The sequence below is a fragment of the Carcharodon carcharias genome, assembly GCF_017639515.1.
Source record: "Carcharodon carcharias isolate sCarCar2 chromosome 24 unlocalized genomic scaffold, sCarCar2.pri SUPER_24_unloc_1, whole genome shotgun sequence".
In the NCBI taxonomy this organism is placed as follows: domain Eukaryota; kingdom Metazoa; phylum Chordata; class Chondrichthyes; order Lamniformes; family Lamnidae; genus Carcharodon; species Carcharodon carcharias.
The window spans coordinates 900215-920450 of NW_024470584.1; the positions used below are offsets into that span (position 1 = coordinate 900215).

Here is a 20236-nt window from a genome sequence, read left to right on the forward strand (position 1 = left end):
GGGTTAGATACGGAGAAAATCTCGCTGACACTGTCTCCATCAATCACTCACAGGACAGGTACAGCATGGGGTAAGATACAGAGTAAATCTCCATCTACACCGTCCCTATCAAACAATCCCAGGAGAGGTAAAGCACGGGGTTAGATAAAGAGTAAATCTCCATCTACACTGTCCCCAACAAACACTCCCAGGACAGGTACAGCACGGAGTTACATACAGAATAAAGATCCCTATGCACTGTTTCCATCAAACACTCCCAGGAGAGGTACAGCACGGGGTTAGATACAGAGTAAAGCTCAATCTACACCGTCCCTATCAAACAATCCCAGGACAGGTACAGCACGGGGTTAGACACAGAGTAAAACTCCCTCTACACTGTCCCCAACAAACGCTCCCAGGACATGGACAGGAATGGGTTAGACACAGAGTAAATCTCCATCTACACTGTCCCCAACAAACACTCCCAGGATAGGTACAGCACGGAGTTACATACAGAATAAAGATCCCTATGCACTGTTTCCATCAAACACTCCCAGGAGAGGTACAGCACGGGGTTAGATACAGAGTAAATCTCCCTCTACACTGACTCCAACAAACACTCCAAGGACAGGTACAGCATGGGGTCAGATACAGAGTAAACCTTGCTGACACTGTTCCCATCAGAAACTACCAAGGACAGGTACGGAACTGGGTTAGATAGAGAGTAGACCTCTGTCTGCACTGTCCCCATCAAATACTCCCAGGACAGGTAGAGCATGGGGTAAGATACAGGGGATAGCGCCATCTACACTGTCCCAATCAAACAGTCCCAGGAAAGGTACAGCACGGGGATAGATATAGGGTAAATCTCTCTCTATACTGTCCCCATCAAACACTCCCAGGACAGGTACAGCACGGGTTAGATACAGAGTAAAGGTCCCTATACACTGTCCCAATCAAACACTCCCAGGACAGGTACAGCACAGGGTTAGATACAGACTAAAGGTCCCTCTACACTGTCCCCATCAAACACTCCCAGGACAGGTACAGCACGGGGTTAGATACAGAGTAAAGGTCCCTATACACCGTCCCCATCAAACACTCCCAGGACAGGTACAGCACGGGGTTAGATACAGAGTAAAGGTCCCTATACACCGTCCCCATCAAACACTCCAAGGACATGTAAAAAACGGGGTTAGATACAGATTTAATCTCCCTCTACACTGTCCCCATCAAATACTCCCAGGACAGATACAGCACGGGGTTAGATACAGAGTAAATCCCCCTCTACACTGTCCCCATCAAATACTCTCAGGACAGATAGAGCACGGTGTTAGATAGAGAGTATATCTCCATCTTCACCGTCCCTACCTAACATTCCCAGGAAAGGTTCAGCACTGGGTTAGATACAGAGTAAATCTCCCTCTACACTGTCCCCATCAAACACTCCCAGGACAGGTACAGCACGGGGTTAGATACAGAGTAAAGCTCCCTCTACACTGTCCCCATCAAATACTCACAGGACTGGTACAGCACGGGGTTAGATACAGAGAAAAGCTCCCTCTACACTGTCCCCATCAAACACTCCCAGGACAGGGACAGCACGGGGTTAGATAAAGTGTAAACCTCCCGCTACAGTGTGCGCATCAAACATTCCCAATGCAGGCACAGCACGGGGTTAGATACAGGATAAATCTCCCTCTACACTGTCCCCATCAAACACTCCCAGGACAGGTACAGCATGGGATTAGTTACAAAGTAAATCTCCCTCTACACTGCCCCATCAAAGACTCCAAGAGAGGTACAGCACAGGGTTAGATGCAGAGGAAATCTCCATCTACAATATCCCTTTAAAACAATCCCAGGACAGGTACAGCACGGGGTTAGATACAGAGTTACACTCCCTATACCCTGTCTCCATCAAACACTAACAAGACATGTACAGCGTGGTCTTAGATACAGAGTAAAATTCATTCGACACTGTGCCCATCAAACACTCCCAGGACAGGTACAGCACGGGGTTAGATACAGAGTAAATCTCCCTCTACACTGTACCCATCAAACACTCCCAGGACAGGTACAGCACGGGGTTAGATACAGAGTAAATCTCCCTCTACACTGTCCCCATCAAACACTCCCAGGACAGGTACAGCACGGTGTTAGATACAGAGCAAATCTCCATCTACACTGTCCCCATCAAACACTCCCAGGACAGGTAGTGCGTGTGGTTAGATACAGGGTAAAGCACCATCTACACTGTCCCCATCAAACACTCCCACGACAGGTACAGCACATGGTTAGATAGAGAGTAAATCTCCGTCTACACTGTACCCATCAATCACAACACATGTACAGCACGGGGTTAGAAACAGGGTAAAACTCATTCTAAACTGCCCGCATCAAACATTCACAGGGCAGGTACAGCACGGGGTTAGTTACAGAGTAAATCTACCTCTACTCTGTCCCAATCAAACCCTCCCACGACAGGTACAACACGGGTTTAGATACAGAGTAAAGCTTCCTCTACACTGTCCCCAACAAACACTCCCAGGACAGAAATAGCACGGGGTTAGATGCAGGATAAAGCTCCCTCTACACTGTCCCCATCAAACACTCCCAGGACAGGTACAGCAAGAAGTTAGATACAGGATAAAGCTGCCTCTACACTGTCCCCATCAAACACTCCCAGGACAGGAACAGCAAGGGGTTAGATACAGAGTAAATCTCCCTCTACACTATCCCCATCAAACATTCCCAGGACAGGTACAGCACGGGGTTAGATACAGAGTAAATCTCCCTCTACACTGTCCCCATCAAACACTCCCAGGACAGGTACAGCACGGGGTTAGATACAGAGTAAATCTCCCTCTACACCGTCCCCATCAAACACTCCCAGGACAGGTACAGCACGGAGTTAGATACAGAGTAAATCTCCCTCTACACTGTCCCCATCAAACACTCCCAGGACAGGTACAGCACATGGTTAGATAGAGAGTAAATCTCCGTTACACTGTACCCATCAATCACAACACATGTGCAGCACGGGGTTAGAAACAGGGTAAAACTCATTCTAAACTGCCCGCATCAAACATTCGCAGGGGAGGTACAGCACGGGGTTAGTTACAGAGTAAATCTACCTCTACACTGTCCCCATCAAACCCTCCCACGACAGATACAACACGGGTTTAGATACAGAGTAAAGCTTCCTCTACACTGTCCCCAACAAACACTCCCAGGACAGGAATAGCATGGGGTTAGATGCAGGATAAAGCTCCCTCTATACTGTCCCCACGAAACACTCCCAGGAGAGGTACAGCAAGAAGTTAGATACAGGTTAAAGCTGCCTCTACACTGTCCCCATCAAACAATCCCAGGACAGGTACAGCACCGGGTTAGATACAGTGTAAATCTCCCTCTACACTGGCCCATCAAACACTGCCAGGACAGAAACATCAAGGGGTTAGATACAGAGTAAATCTCCCTCTACACTATCCCCATCAAACATTCCCAGGACAGGTACAGCACGGGGTTAGATACAGAGTAAATCTCCCTCTACACCGTCCCCATCAAACACTCCCAGGACAGGTACAGCACGGAGTTAGATACAGAGTAAATCTCCCTCTACACTGTCCCCATCAAACACTGCCAAGACAGGAACAACACGGATTTAGATAAAGAGTAAATCTCCCTCTGCACTGTCCCCATCAAACACTCCCAGGAAAGGTACAGCATGTGTTACGTTACAGAGTAAATCTCCCTCTACACTGTCCCCATTAAACACTCCCAGGACAGGTACAGCACGGGGTTAGATACAGAGTAAATCTCCCTCTACACTGTCCCCATTAAACACTGCCGGACAGGTGCAGCACGGGATTAGATACAGAGTAAATCTCCCTCTCCACTGTCCCCTTCAAACAATCCCAGGACATGTACAGCACGGGGTTAGATAGAGAGTAAATCTCCCTCTACAATATCTCCATCAAACACTCCCAGGACAGTTACAGCACGGGGTTAGATACAGAGTAAATCTCCCTCTACACTGTCCCCTTTAAACACTCCCAGGACAGATACAGCACGGGGTTAGATACAGAGTAAATCTCCCTCTACACTGTCCCCATCAAACACTCCAAGGACAGGTACACCACAGGGTTAGATAAAGAGTAAAACTCATTTTACACTGCCCCATCAAACACTCCCAGGACAGGTACAGCACAGGGTTAGATACAGAGTAAAGCTCCTGCTACACTGTCCCCATCAAACACACCCAGGACAGTTACAGCACCCGGTTAGGTACAGGATAAACGTCCTTCTGCATTGTCCCCATCAAACACTCCCAGGACACATACAGCATGGGGTTAGATACAGAGTAAATCTTCCTTTACACTTTCACCTTCAAACACTCTCAGGACAGGTACAGCACGGGTTTAGATAAAGAGAAAATCTGCCTCTACACTGTCCCCATCACACTCCAAGGACAGGTATAGCACGGTGTTAGATACAGGATAAACCTCCCTCTATACTGACCCCATCAAACACTCCCAGGACAGGTACAGCACGCGGTTAGATACAGGATAAACCTCCCTCTATACTGACCCCATCAAACACTCCCAGGACAGGTCCAGCACGGAGTTAGATAGAGAGTAAAGCTTCCTCTACACTGTCCCCATCAAACACTCACTACACATGTACAGCACGGGTTTAGATACAGAGTAAAACTCATTCTACATTGCGCCATCAAACACTCCCAGGACAGGTACAGCATGGGGTTAGTTAAAGAGTAAATCTCCCTCTACACTGTCCCCAACAAACACTCTCAGGACAGGTACAGCACGGGGTTAGTTAAAGAGTAAATCTCCCTCTACACTGTCCCCAACAAACACTCCCAGGACAGGTACAGCATGGGGTTAGATACAGAGTAAATCTCCCTCTACACTGTCCACATCAAACACTCCCAGGACAGGTACAGCACGGTGTTAGATACAGGATAATGCTCCATCTAAACAGTCCCAATCAAACTCTCCCAGGACATGTTCAGCACGGGTTAGATACGGAGTAAAGCTCGATCTAAACTGTCCACATCAAACAATAGCAGGACAGCTACAGCATGGGGTTAGATACAGAGTAAATTTCTCTCTGCACTGTCCCCATCAAATACTCCCAGGACAGGTACAGCACGGGGTTGGATACAGTGTAAATCTCCCACTACACTGTCCCAGTCAAACACTCCCAGGACAGGTACAGTACGGGGTTAGATACTGAGTAAATCTCCCTCTATAATGTCCACATCAAATAGTCCCAGGACAGACACAGCACGTGTTTAGATACAGAGTAAAGCTTATTCTACACTGTCCCCATCAAACGCTCCCAGGACATGTTCAGCACGGGTTAAATATGGAGTAAAGCTCGATCTACACTGTCCACATCAAACACTCCCAGGACAGGTACAGCACGGGGTTAGATACAGTGTAAATCTCCCACTACACTGTCCCAGTCAAACACTCCCAGGACAGGTACAGTACGGGGTTAGATACTGAGTAAATCTCCCTCCAAACTGTCCTGATCAAACACTCCCAGTACAGGTACAACAAGGGGTAAGATACAGGATAAAGCTCCCTCTACACTGACCCTACAAAACACTCCCAGGACAGGTACAGCACGGGGTTAAATAAAGAGTAAATCTCCCTCTACATTGACCCCATCAAACACTCCCAGGACAGGTAGAGCACGGGGTTAGATACAGAGTAAATCTCCCTCTACAATGCCCCATCAAACACTCTCACTACACGTTCAGCACGGGATTAGTTACAGAGTAAATCTCCCTCAACACTGTCCCCAACAAACACTCCCAGGACAGGATTAGCACAGGGTTAGTTACAGGATAAAGCTGCATCAACACTGTCCCCATCAAAAAATCCAGGACAGGTACAGCACAGGGTTAGATACAGAGAAAATCTCCCTCTACACTGTCCCCATCAAACGGTCTCAGGAAAGGTACAGCACGGCGTTAGATACAGAGTAAATCTTCCTCTACACTGTCCCCATCAAACACTCCCAAGGCAGGTATAGCACCGGGTTAGATACAGAGTAAAGCTTCCTCTACACTGTCCCCATCAAACACTCCCAGGACAGGTACAGCACGGGGTTACATACAGAGTAAAGGTCCATCTATTCTGTCCCCATCAACACTCCCAGGACAGGTACAACACGGGGTTAGATACAGAGTAAATCTCTCTCTACACTGTCCCAATCAAATACTCACAGGACAGGTACAGCACGGGGTTAGATACAGAGTAAATCTCCCTCTACACGGTCCCCACCAAACACTCCCAGACAGGTACAGCACGGGGTTAGATACAGAGTAAATCTCCCTCTACACTGTCCCCACCAAACACTCCCAGACAGGTACAGCATGGGTTTAGAGACAGAGTAAAACTCCCTCTACACTGTCCCCACCAAACACTCCCAGACAGGTACAGCATGGGTTTCGATACAGAGTAAAACTCCCTCTACACTGTCCCCATCAAACAGTCCCAGGAGAGGTACAGCACTGTGTTAGAATACAGAGTATATCTCCCTCTACACTGTCCGCATTAAAAACGCCGAGGACAGTTACTGCACACGGTTAGCAAAAGGATACAGAGTAAAGCTCCCTCTACACTGTCCCCATCAAACACTCCCAGGACAGATACAGAACGGGGTTAGATACAGAGTAAATCTCCCTCTACACGGTCCCCAACAAACACTCCCTGGACAGGTACAGCACGGGGTTAGATACAGAGTAAAGCTCCCTCTACACCGTCCCCATCAAACACACCCAGGACAGGTACAGCACGGGGTTAGATACCGTGTAAAGATCCCTCTACCCTGTCCCCATCAAACACTCCCAGGACAGGTACAGCACGGGGTTAGATACAGAGTAAATCTCCCTCTACACTGTCACCATGAAACACTCCCAGGACAGGTACAACACGGGGTTAGATACAGAGTAAATCTCCCTCTACGCTGTCCCCATCATACACTCCCTGGACCGTTACAGCACGGGGTTAGATACAGAGTAAATCTCCCTTTACACTGTCCCCATCAAACACTCCCAGGGCAGCTAAAGCTCGGTGTTAGATACAGATTAAATCTCTCTCCACACTGTCCCCATCAAAAACTCCCAGGACAGGTACAGCACTGGTTTAGATACAGGATAAAGCACCCTCTGCACCGTCCCCATCAAACACTCCCAGGACAGGTACAGCACAGGGTTACATACAGAGTACATCTCCCTCTACACTGTCCCCATCAAACGCGCACAGGACAGGTACAGCACGGGGATAGATACAGAGTAAATCTCCCTCTATACTGTCACCATCAAACACTCCCAGGACAGGTACAGCACGGGGTTAGATACAGAGTAGATCTCCATCTATTCTGTCCCCATCAAACACTGCCAGGACAGGTACAGCACGGCGTTAGATACAGAGTAAATCTGCCTCTACACTGTCCACATCAAACACTCCCAGGACAGGTACAGCACGGGGTTAGATACAGAATAAAGCTCTCTCTACACTGTCCCCATCAAACACTCCCAGGACAGCTAGAGCATGTTTTTATATACAGGATAAATCTCCCTCTACACTGTCCACATCAAACACTCCCAGAACAGGTACAGCACGTTTTTAGTTACAGGATAAATCTCCCTCTGCACTGTCCCCATCAAACACTCCCAGGACAGGTACAACACGGGGTTAGATACAGAGTAAATCTCGCTCTACACTGTCCCCATCAAACACTCCCAGGACAGGTATAGCACTGTGTTAGAATACAGAATAAATCTCCCTCTACACTATCCCCATTAAAAACGCCAAGGACAGTTATAGCACACGGATAGAAACAGGATACAGTGTAAACTCCCTCTCCACTGCCCCCATCAAACACTCCCAGGACTGTCCAGTACGGGTTAGATACAGAGTAAATCTCCCTCTACACTGTCCCCATCAAACACTCCCAGGACAGGTACAGCACGGGGTTAGATACAGAGTAAATCTCCCTCTACACTGTCCCCATCAAACACTCCCAGGACAGGTACAGCACGGGGTTAGATACAGAGTAAAGCTCCCTCTACATTGTCCCCATCAAACACTCCCAGGACAGGGACAGCACAGGGTTGCATACAGAGTAAATCTCCCTCTACACTGTCCCCATCAAACACTCCCAGGACAGGTACAGCACGGGTTTAGATACAGTGTAAATATCCCTCTACACTGTCCCCATCAAACACTCCCAGGACAGGTACAGCATGGGTTTACATACAGTGTAAAGATCCCTCTACACTGTCCCCATCAAACACTCCCAGGACAGGTACAGCATGGGTTTACATACAGTGTAAAGATCCCTCTACACTGTCCCCATCAAACACTCCCAGGACAGGTACAGCACGGGGTTAGATACAGAGTAAATCTTCCTCTACACTGTCCCCATCAAACACTCCCAGGACAGGTACAGCAGGGGGTTAGATACAGAGTAAATCTCCCTCTACACTGTCCCCATCAAACACTCCCAGGACAGGTACAGCAGGGGGTTAGATACAGGATAAAGCTCCCTCTGCACTGTCCCAATCACACACTCCCAGGACAGGTACAGCATGGGTTTAGATATAGTGTAAAGATCCCTCTACACTGTCCCCATCAAACACTCCCAGGACAGGTACAGCACGGGGTTAGATACAGGATAAAGCTCCCTCTGCACTGTCCCAATCACACACTCCCTGGCAAGTGCAGTACGGGTTTAGATACAGAGTAAATCTCCCCCTACACTGCCTCCATTAAACAGTCCCAGGACAGGTACAACACGGGGTTAGATACAGAGTAAATCTATATCTACACTGTCCCCATCAAACACTTCCAGGACAGTTACAGCATGCGGTGAGATACAGAGTAAAGCTTCCTCTACACTGTCTCCATCAAACACTCCCAGGGCAGCTACAGCTTGGTGTTAGATACAGAGTAAATCTCCCTCTACACTCTCCCCGTCAAACTCTCCCAGGACAGGTACAGCAGGGTGTTAGATACCAGATAAATCTCTATCTACACTGTCTCCATCAAACACTCCCAGGACAGGTACAGCAGGGGGTTAGATACTGGATAAATCTCTATCTACACTGTCTCCATCACACACTCCCAGGACAGGTACAGCACAGGCTTAGATACCGTATAAAGTTCTATCTACACTGAGCCTCTAAACACTCCCAGTTCTCCGGGCCGCCTTTTATTGGATCCTTACCTCTTGTGTTTATTGACATAGTCCACGATCTCTTTCTCTGTGTGTGTCTTTCCAGGTAAGGAGTTGGGCTCATCCATAAAAGGCTCATAGAAATCGATTTGATTCAATTTGAGATCGAGATCTTTGGCTACCTGTGGAATCAAGCGGGTGATTGAGCTAGGAATGATGCAGCACAGAAAGAGTCCAACTTGTTGTTTGTCCTGGGACGTTCTTCAAAGAGATATCTCATTGGTCACAAGGTAAACAGAGCTGCTTCATTCAATTCGAATACAATCACCAACCCACTCAATTCAAATACAAGCATCAACACACTCAATTCAAATACAGTCACCAACCCACTCAATTCAAATACAAGCATCAACACACTCAATTCAAATACAATCACCAACCCACTCAATTCAAATACAATCACCAACCCACTCAATTCAAATACAATCACCAACCCATTCAATTCAAATACAAACATCAACACACTCAATTCAAATATAATCACCAACCCACTCAATTCAAATATAATCACCAACCCACTCAATTCAAATACAAACATCAACACACTCAATTCAAATACAAACATCAACCCACTCAATTCAAATACAATCACCAACCCACTCAATTCAAATACAAACAACACACTCAATTCAAATACAATCACCAACCCACTCAATTCAAATACAAACATCAACACACTCAATTCAAATACAATCACCAACCCACTCAATTCACACAAATTGCCAACCGACTCAATTCAAATAACATCGCCAACCCACTCAATTCAAATACAATCACCAACACATTCAATTCAAATACAATCATCACTCCACTCAATTCAAATACAATCGCCAACCCACTCAATTTGAATACAATCATCGCTCCACTCAATTCAAATACAATCGCCAACCCACTCAATTCAAATACAATCGCCAACCCACTCAATTCAAATACAATCGCCAACCCACTCAATTCAAATACAATCGCCAACCCACTCAATTCAAATACAATCACCAACCCACTCAATTCAAATACAATCACCAACCCACTCAATTCAAATACAATCACCAACCCATTCAATTCAAATACAAACATCAACACACTCAATTCAAATACAATCACCAACCCACTCAATTCAAATACAAACATCAACACACTCAATTCAAATATAATCACCAACCCACTCAATTCAAATACAATCACCAACCCATTCAATTCAAATACAAACATCAACACACTCAATTCAAATATAATCACCAACCCACTCAATTCAAATATAATCACCAACCCACTCAATTCAAATACAAACATCAACACACTCAATTCAAATACAAACATCAACACACTCAATTCAAATACAATCACCAACCCACTCAATTCAAATACAAACAACAACACACTCAATTCAAATACAATCACCAACCCACTCAGTTCAAATACAAACATCAACACACTCAATTCAAATACAATCACCAACCCACTCAATTCACACAAATTGCCAACCGACTCAATTCAAATAAAAACACCACTCCACTCAATTCAAATACAATCACCAACCCACTCAATTCAAATAAAAACACCACTCCACTCAATTCAAATACAATCACCAACCCACTCAATTCAAATACAATCACCAACACATTCAAGTCAAATACAATCACCAACCCAATCAATTCAAATACAATCACCAACCCACTCAATTCAAATACAATCTCCAACCCACTCAATTCAAATACAATCACCAACCCACTCAATTCAAATACAATCACCAACCCACTCAATTCAAATAAAATCACCAACCCACTCAATTCAAATACAATCTCCAACTCACTCAATTCAAATACAATCGCCAACCCACTCAATTCAAATAACATCGCCAACCCACTCAATTCAAATACAATCACCAACCCACTCAATTGAAATACAATCACCAACCCACTCAATTCAAATACAATCGCCAACCCACTCAATTCAAATACAATCTCCAACTCACTCAATTCAAATACAATCGCCAACCCACTCAATTCAAATACAATCTCCAACTCACTCAATTCAAATACAATCACCAACCCACTCAATTCAAATACAATCACCAACCCACTCAATTCAAATACAATCACCAACCCACTCAATTCAAATGCAATCGCCAACCCACTCAATTCAAATACAATCACCAACCCACTCAATTCAAATACAAACATCAACACACTCAATTCAAATACAATCACCAACCCACTCAATTCACACAAATTGCCAACCGACTCAATTCAAATAAAAACACCACTCCACTCAATTCAAATACAATCACCAACCCACTCAATTCAAATAAAAACACCACTCCACTCAATTCAAATACAAATACAATCACCAACCCACTCAATTCAAATACAATCACCAACACATTCAAGTCAAATACAATCACCAACCCACTCAATTCAAATACAATCACCAACCCACTCAATTCAAATACAATCACCAACCCACTCAATTCAAATACAATCACCAACCCACTCAATTCAAATAAAATCACCAACCCACTCAATTCAAATACAATCTCCAACTCACTCAATTCAAATACAATCACCAACCTACTCAATTCAAATACAATCACCAACCCACTCAATTCAAATACAATCTCCAACTCACTCAATTCAAATACAATCACCAACCTACTCAATTCAAATACAATCACCAACCCACTCAGTTCAAATACAATCACCAACCCACTCAATTCAAATGCAATCGCCAACCCACTCAATTCAAATACAATCACCAACCCACTCAATTCAAATACAATCACCAATCCACTCAATTCAAATACAATCACCAACCCACTCAATTCAAATACAATCATCAACCCACTCAATTCAAATACAATCGCCAACCCACTCAATTCAAATACTATTGCCAACCCACTCAATTCAAATACAATCACAACTCCATTCAATTCAAATACAATTAACACTCCACTCAATTCAAATACAATCAACAACACAGTCAATTCAAATACAATCGCCAACCCACTCAATTCAAATACAATCACCAACCCACTCAATTCAAATACAATCATCAACCCACTCAATTCAAATACAATCGCCAACCCACTCAATTCAAATACTATTGCCAACCCACTCAATTCAAATACAATCACAACTCCATTCAGTTCAAATACAATTAACACTCCACTCAATTCAAATACAATCAACAACACAGTCAATTCAAATACAATCGCCAACCCACTCAATTCAAATACAATCACCACTCCAGTCAATTCGACTACAGTCACCAACCCAACCAATTCAAATTCAATCACCAACACACTCAAGTTGAATACAATCATCACTCCACTCAATTCAAATACAATCGCCAACCCACTCAATTCAAATACCATCACCAACCCACTCAATTTGAATATAATCAACACTCCACTCAATTCAAATACAATCGCCAACCCACTCAATTCAAATACAATCGTCGCTACACTCAATTCAAGTACAATCGTCGTTCCACTCAATTCAACTACAGTCACCACTCCACACAATTCAACAACAGTCAGGGCTCCACTCAATTCAAATACACTCATTACTCCAATCAATTCAAATATGATCACCAACCCACTCAATTCAAACACAAGCAACAACCCATTCAATTCAAATACAATCACCAACCCACTCAATTTAAATACGATCACCAGTCCACTCAATTTAAATACGATCACCAGTCCACTCAATTCAAATACAATCGTCGCCCCACTCTATTCAAATACAAACACCACTCCACTCTATTCAAATACAAACACCACTCCACTCAATTCAAATACAATCACCACTCCACTCAATTGAAATACAATCGTCGCCCTACTCTATTCAAATACAATCACCACTCCACTCAATTCAAATACAATCACCACTCCTCTCAATTCAAATACAACCGTCGCTCCACTCAATTCAAATACAATCGTCGCTCCAATCAATTCAACTAGAATCAACACACCACTGAATTCAACTACAATCACCACTCCACACAATTCAACTACAATCAGGTGTCCACTCAATTCAAATACACTCATCACTCCATTCAATTCAAATACAATCACCAACCCACTCAATTCAAATACAATCGCCAACCCAGTCAATTTAAATAAAATCACCAACCCACTCAGTTCAAATACAATCACCAACACACTCAGTTCAAATACAAACACCAACACACTCAATTCAAATACAATCGCCAACCCAGTCAATTTAAATAAAATCACCAACCCACTCAGTTCAAATACAATCACCAACACACTCAATTCAAATACAATCACCAACCCAGTCAATTTAAATAAAATCACCAACACACTCAGTTCAAATACAATCACCAACCCACTCAATTCAAATACAATCGCCAACCCAGTCAATTTAAATAAAATCACCAACACACTCAGTTCAAATACAATCACCAACACACTCAATTCAAATACAAACATCCCTCCACTCAATCCAAATACAAACATCCCTCCACTCAATCCAAATACAAACATCCCTCCACTCAATCCAAATACAAACATCCCTCCGCTCAATCCAAATACAAACATCCCTCCACTCAATCCAAATACAAACATCCCTCCACTCAATCCAAATACAAACATCCCTCCACTCAATCCAAATACAAACATCCCTCCACTCAATCCAAATACAAACATCCCTCCGCTCAATCCAAATACAAACATCCCTCCACTCAAGCTAAATACAAACATCCCTCCACTCAATCCAAATACAAACATCCCTCCACTCAAGCCAAATACAAACATCCCTCCACTCAATCCAAATACAAACATCCCTCCACTCAAGCGATGGGGACTGTCATGTCTGCCTGAGAGGGCAGATGCTTTAACGCCCGACATAAAAGGGGGTAACTCAGCGACCTGATGTGGTGGAAGATCATCCCGATCGCTGGAGATCTGTCGATCCCTGGATCAGGCTGAGACAGAGAGGCCTCAACAACCCTTCACTCAATTTGGGAGAAAGTCATGAAAACACTCACTCGCTTATTAAAAGTTGCGTAGAAAGCAATATATGGTTGGAATTCTTCAGCTGCCTCTTCAAAGGCTTTGAAATCTAAAGAATAGAAAGGAGAACACTTAATAGGGTTTGTTCGGCATCCTGGTTAGATCAAGCCTGCCACACAGTGCACAGTTCTGGTCTCCGTATCCCTCAGTTAGACCACACTTGGAGCACTGTGCACAGTTCTGGTCTCCGTATACCTCGGTTAGACCACACTTGGAGCACTGTGCACAGTTCTGGTCTCCGTATCCCTCAGTTAGACCACACTTGGAGCACTGTGCACAGTTCTGGTCTCCGTATCCCTCGGTTAGACCACACCTGGAGCACTGTGCGCAGTTCTGGTCTCCGTATCCCTCGGTTAGACCACACTTGGAGCACTGTGTGCAGTTCTGGTCTCCGTAACCCTCGGTTAGACCACACCTGGAGCACTGTGCACAGTTCTGGTTTCCGTATCCCTCTGTTAGACCACACTTGGAGCACTGTGCACAGTTCTGGTCTCCGTATACCTCGGTTAGACCACACTTGGAGCACTGTGCACAGTTCTGGTCTCCGTATCCCTCGGTTAGACCACACTTGGAGCACTGTGCACAGTTCCGTTCTCCATAGCAACAAATTGAGTTTTGGAAGTGCAGAAAGATAATACAATTTGACAAATACCGTGCAGACTGTGGTGGTTTTCACTGAATGTAAGTCTTAAAAATGGAGGAGGATTTGGATGAAAGCGGATTGGAGGAGAAGGAATGTGGGATTAGATTGGAAGGATGCTGGTCTGTGGGGAAGTTACCGGACGGATAGTTAGTGGGTGGGAGGGTGTTGGAGGTGTGGCAATTGACTGGGGTGGGTGGAATCAGACTGGGGGGTGGTTTAGAGGGGAGGGGGATTGGAGTGTTGGGGGAGTGAAGGGAATGGGAATTGGAGGGTAGGATGTTGTTGGGGGGTGTGTTGAAGGGGAGAGTGTTGGAGAGGAGGGGAGGTTATTTGGGGGGAGGGTATTTGAGTGGAGATTACTGCGGGGGTTGGAGACTGGAGGGGAGGGAGATTGGAGGAGAAAGTATAGGAGGGGAGGGCATTTGGAGAACAAGGCATTGAAGGGGAGAGTGTTTGAGGAGAAGGCATTTGGTGTGGAGACTTTGAGGGGAGGGAATTGGAGAGGAGGGGTTTGGAGGGGAGGGTGTTTGGAGGGGAGGGTGTTTGGGGGGATGGGATTGGAGTGGAGTGGATTAGAGGGGAGGGTGTTGGAGGGGAGGGTGTTGGAGGTGTGGGGATTGGAGTTGTGAGTGTTGAAGGGGAGGGGATTGGAGGGTAGTGGATTTGAGTGGAGGGTGTTGGAGGGGACGGTGTTGAAGGGGAAGGAGTTGAAGGGGAGGGGATTGGAGGGGAGTGGATTAGAGTGGAGGGTGTTGGAGGGGTGGGTGTTGGAGGGGAGGGTGTTGGAGGGGAGGGTGTTGGAAGGATGAGGATTGGAGGGGTGGGTGTTGAAGGGGAGGGGATTGGAGGGGTGGGTGTTGACGGGGAGGGGATTGTAGGGGAGGGGATTGGAGGGGAGATTGTTGAAGGGGAGGGGATTGGAGGAGAGGGGATTGGAGGGGAGGGCGTTGGAGGTGAGGGTGTTGGAGGGGCTGGGGATTGGAGGGGAAGGGATTGGAGGGGAGGGATGGAGGGAGTGGGGAAGTGAAGGCAAGTCAGCCTGTAACCCTGTGATGGTTAGATCCCTCAGCACAGGAGTACTGCAAGGGAGGGAGATTGGAGGGGAGGGAGATTGGAAGGGAGGGAGATTGGAGGGGAGGGAGATTGGAAGGGAGGGAGATTGGAGGGGAGGGAGATTGGAAGGGAGGGAGATTGGAGGGGAGGGAGATTGGAGGGGAGGGAGATTGGAAGGGAGGGAGATTGGAGGGGAGGGAGATTGGAGGGGAGGGAGATTGGAGTAGAAAGGAGTTTGGAGAGCATGGAGGGGGAGTGTGATGGTGTGTGAGGCAGGCCCTTACGTTCAGAGTGCTCGTTCTTGAAGTAACCAACCAGCTTGGTCTCATCGTCATCGTCCTCGAAGGAATCGATCTCACTCTCATCATCGATCATCTCGACTGGGTCCTCCAACACCTACACAGGGAGTACAGAGACAGAGAAAACTGGGTGGAGGCTCAAAGTTAGGGCCCCGTGACACATAAAGTCGAACAGGAGAGCGAATAAACAGCACGAAAAGAGGCCATTCTACCCATCCCTTCCATACTGGCACTTCCCACTCCAGCTTCATCTCATTGCGTCACCTGATCCTTTCATTCCTTCCCGCCCCACTTCGTGTGTTTATCCAGCTTCCCCCTTAAATCCATCCACACTATTCATCTCAGACCACTCCCCCTGGGCGCAAGCTCCACATTCTCACCAAATCTCTGGGTAAATGTCTTTCTCCTGAATTCCTGATTGGATTTATCATAGACTGTCTTGTATTAATGGGCACTAGTTCTGGTCTCACCCTCCAACCCATAACTAGAAACACTTTCTATCTGTGAACTCACCCGAAACTCCATGTTTCACCTCGAAGACCTCTCTCAGGTGACGACTTAGTCCTCCCTTTTATAACCTTCACTGACCGGAATAACTCCTCAATTCTGATTTCAACTTCTCACATACGGAGACCAGAACTGTGCACAGTGCTCCAAGTGTGCTCTAACCGAGGGATATGGAGACCAGAACTGTGCACGGTCCTCCAAGTGTGGTCTAACCGAGGGATACGGAGACCAGAACTGTGCACAGTGCTCCTAGTGTGGTCTAACCGAGGGATACGGAGACCAGAACTGTGCACAGTGCTCCAAGTGTGGTCTAAACGAGGGATACGAAGACCAGAACTGTGCACAGTGCTCCAAGTGTGGTCTAACTGAAGGATACGGAGACCAGAACTGTGCACAGTGCTCCAAGTGTGGTCTAACCGAGGGATACGGAGACCAGAACTGTGCACAGTGCTCCAAGTGTGGTCTAACCGAGGGATATGGAGACCAGAACTGTGCACAGTGCTCCAAGTGTGGTCTAACTCGGGATACGGAGACCAGAACTGTGCACAGTGCTCCAAGTGTGGTCTAACCGAGGGATACGGAGACCAGAACTGTGCACAGTGCTCCAAGTGTGGTCTAACCGAGGGATACGGAGACCAGAACTGTGCACAGTGCTCCAAGTGTGGTCTAACCGAGGGATACGGATACCAGAACTGTGCACAGTGCTCCAAGTGTGGTCTAACCGAGGGATACGGAGACCAGAACTGTGCACAGTGCTCCACATGTGGTCTAACCGAGGGATACGGAGACCAGAACTGTGCACAGTGCTCCACGTGTGGTCTAACCGAGGGATACGGAGACCAGAACAGTGCACAGTGCTCCGAGTGTGGTCTAACCAAGGGATACGGAGACCAGAACTGTGCATAGTGCTCCAGGTGTGGTCTAACCGAGGGATACGGAGACCAGAACAGTGCACAGTGCTCCGAGTGTGGTCTAACCGAGGGATACGGAGACCAGAACTGTGCATAGTGCTCCAAGTGTGGTCTAACCGAGGGATACGGAGACCAGAACTGTGCACAGTGCTCCAAGTGTGATCTAACCGAGGGATACGGAGACCAGAACTGTGCACAGTGCTCCAAGTGTGGTCTGACCGAGGGATACGGAGAGCAGAACTGGGCACAGTGATCCAAGTGTGGTCTAACCGAGAGATACGGAGACCAGACTCTTAATTGTTTATTTCTGAGGTGTTTTGGCATCACTGGGAGTTTGGGTGGTCCAACAGTTTATGCCAAACCCAAGTGCTGCAGAGTGTGGATGTGGTGCCAATGAAGAGGGCTGCTTTGTCCTGGATGGATTTTTTATTATTATTATTCATTCATACGATGTGGGTATCGCTGGCCGGGCCATGTATTGCCCATCGCTAACTGCCCTTGTTCAGAGGGTATTTAAGAGTCAACCACGTCGTAGTGGGTCTGGAGTCATGTGTAGAGCCAGACTGGGTAAGGACAGCCGACTTCCTCCTCGAAAGGCGATTAGTGACCCTGAGGGGGTTTTTTACAACCATCAACGTCACCACCAGAGTTTTACTTCCAGAATTTCACTGACTGCCTTGGCGGGAGTTGAACCCAGGTCCCCAGGGCATCACCCTGAATCTTCCCAACACCAGCCAGTGACAGTATCACTACCGTCTCCCCGAGCTTCTTGAGTGTTGTGGGAGCTGCGCTCACCCAGGCACAGTGGAGAGCATTCCATCACACTCCTGACTTGCGCCTTGTCGATGGTGGACAGCCTTTGGGGGAGTCAGGAGGTGAGTTACTCTCCGCAGGATTCCCAGCCTCTGACCTGCTCCCACATCTCCCCCTCACCCCGCTCTCTCCATGCCAGCTGAGAAACCTTCACTCACGTCCAGGAGAAACTCCACGATGGTGTCAGCAGCCAGCTCGCCATCGTACTCGATCACGTTATCTTCCTTGAAAACGTAGATGCTCCCCTGCTCGGACAGACCTGTAACGGGGATAGAGGCTGTGACAGGCCAAGACTTCATCCACAGGCCCGTCAGATAGTTCAGTCCCCCAGCCCAGGAGCTTGGGCCTTCTCCCTGCTCCACTGCCTGGGCGTGGACAGAGTACAGAGCGAGGGACACTGCTCTCCTTTCCTCCCCCCTCCTCGCCTACCCTCTCGCCAATCCCCACTCCCCCACTCCCCACGCCCCAATCCCCCACTCCCCAATCCCCACTCCCCCACTCCCCCACTCCCCACTCCCCCACTCCCCCACTCCCCACGCCCCAATCCCCACTCCCCTCTCCTCCACTCCCCAATCCCCACTCCCCCACTCCCCACTCCCCACTCCCCCACTCCCCCACTCCCCACGCCCCAATCCCCCACTCCCCCACCCCCCACTCCCACTCCCCCACTCCCCACGCCCCAATCCCCCACACCCCCACCCCCCACTCCCCCACTCCCCCACTCCCCCACTCCCCCACTCCCCCACTCCCCCACTCCCCCACTCCCCACTCCCCCACTCCCCACTCCCCACTCCCCCACTCCCCCACTCCCCACTCCCCCACTCCCCAATCCCCACTCCCACTCCCCCACTCCCCCACCCCCCACTCCCACTCCCCCACTCCCCACGCCCCAATCCCCCACACCCCCACCCCCCACTCCCACTCCCCCACTCCCCACGCCCCAATTCCCACTCCCCTCTCCTCCACTCCCCAATCCCCACTCCCCCACTCCCCTCTCCTCCACTCCCCAATCCCCACTCCCCCACTCCCCACGCCCCAATCCCCCACACCCCCACCCCCCACTCCCACTCCCCCACTCCCCCACTCCCCCACTCCCCCACTCCCCACTCCCCCACTCCCCACTCCCCACTCCCCACGCCCCACTCCCCCACTCCCCCACTCCCCTCTCCTCCACTCCCCAATCCCCACTCCCCCACTCCCCACGCCCCAATCCCCCACTCCCCCACACCCCCACTCCCACTCCCCCACTCCCCCACTCCCCCACTCCCCACTCCTACTCCCCCACTCCCCCACTCCCACTCCCCCACTCCCCCACTCCCCACTCCCACTCCCCCACTCCCCCACTCCCCACTCCCACTCCCCCACGCCCCACTCCCCACTCCCCCACTCCCCCACTCCCCCACTCCCCACTCCCCACTCCCCACTCCTCCACTCCCCACTACCCCACTCCCCACTCCCCCACTCCCCACTCCCCCTCTCCCAATCCCCACTCCTCCACTCCCCCACTCCCCACTCCACACACCCCCACTCCCCACTCCCCCACTCCCCCACTCCCCACTCCCCAATCCCCACTCCCCCACTCCTCAATCCCCACTCCCCCACTCCCCCACTCCCCCACTCCCCCACTCCCCCACTCCCCCACTCCCCCACTCCCCCACTCCCCCACTCCCACTCCCCCACTCCCCCACTCCCCCACTCCCACTCCCCCACTCCCCCACTC

The 20236-nt window shown here is 48.3% G+C and overlaps 1 protein-coding gene across 2 annotated transcripts in view; it reads right to left on the reverse strand.

Annotated features, from left to right (window-relative positions):
* LOC121273477 (calsequestrin-1-like) overlaps positions 1–20236 on the reverse strand; it is a 111746-nt gene that overhangs the window by 14650 nt on the left and 76860 nt on the right. The window contains exons 3-6 of one of the 2 annotated variants that reach the window (XM_041180642.1): positions 18675–18775; positions 16271–16382; positions 14266–14339; positions 9247–9377 (exon numbers count right to left, since the gene is read on the reverse strand). In XM_041180642.1, the coding sequence (XP_041036576.1) occupies positions 9247–9377; positions 14266–14339; positions 16271–16382; positions 18675–18775 (418 nt within the window). The remainder of the gene's footprint in view (positions 1–9246; positions 9378–14265; positions 14340–16270; positions 16383–18674; positions 18776–20236) is intronic. The other variant, XM_041180643.1, reaches the window with a different exon arrangement.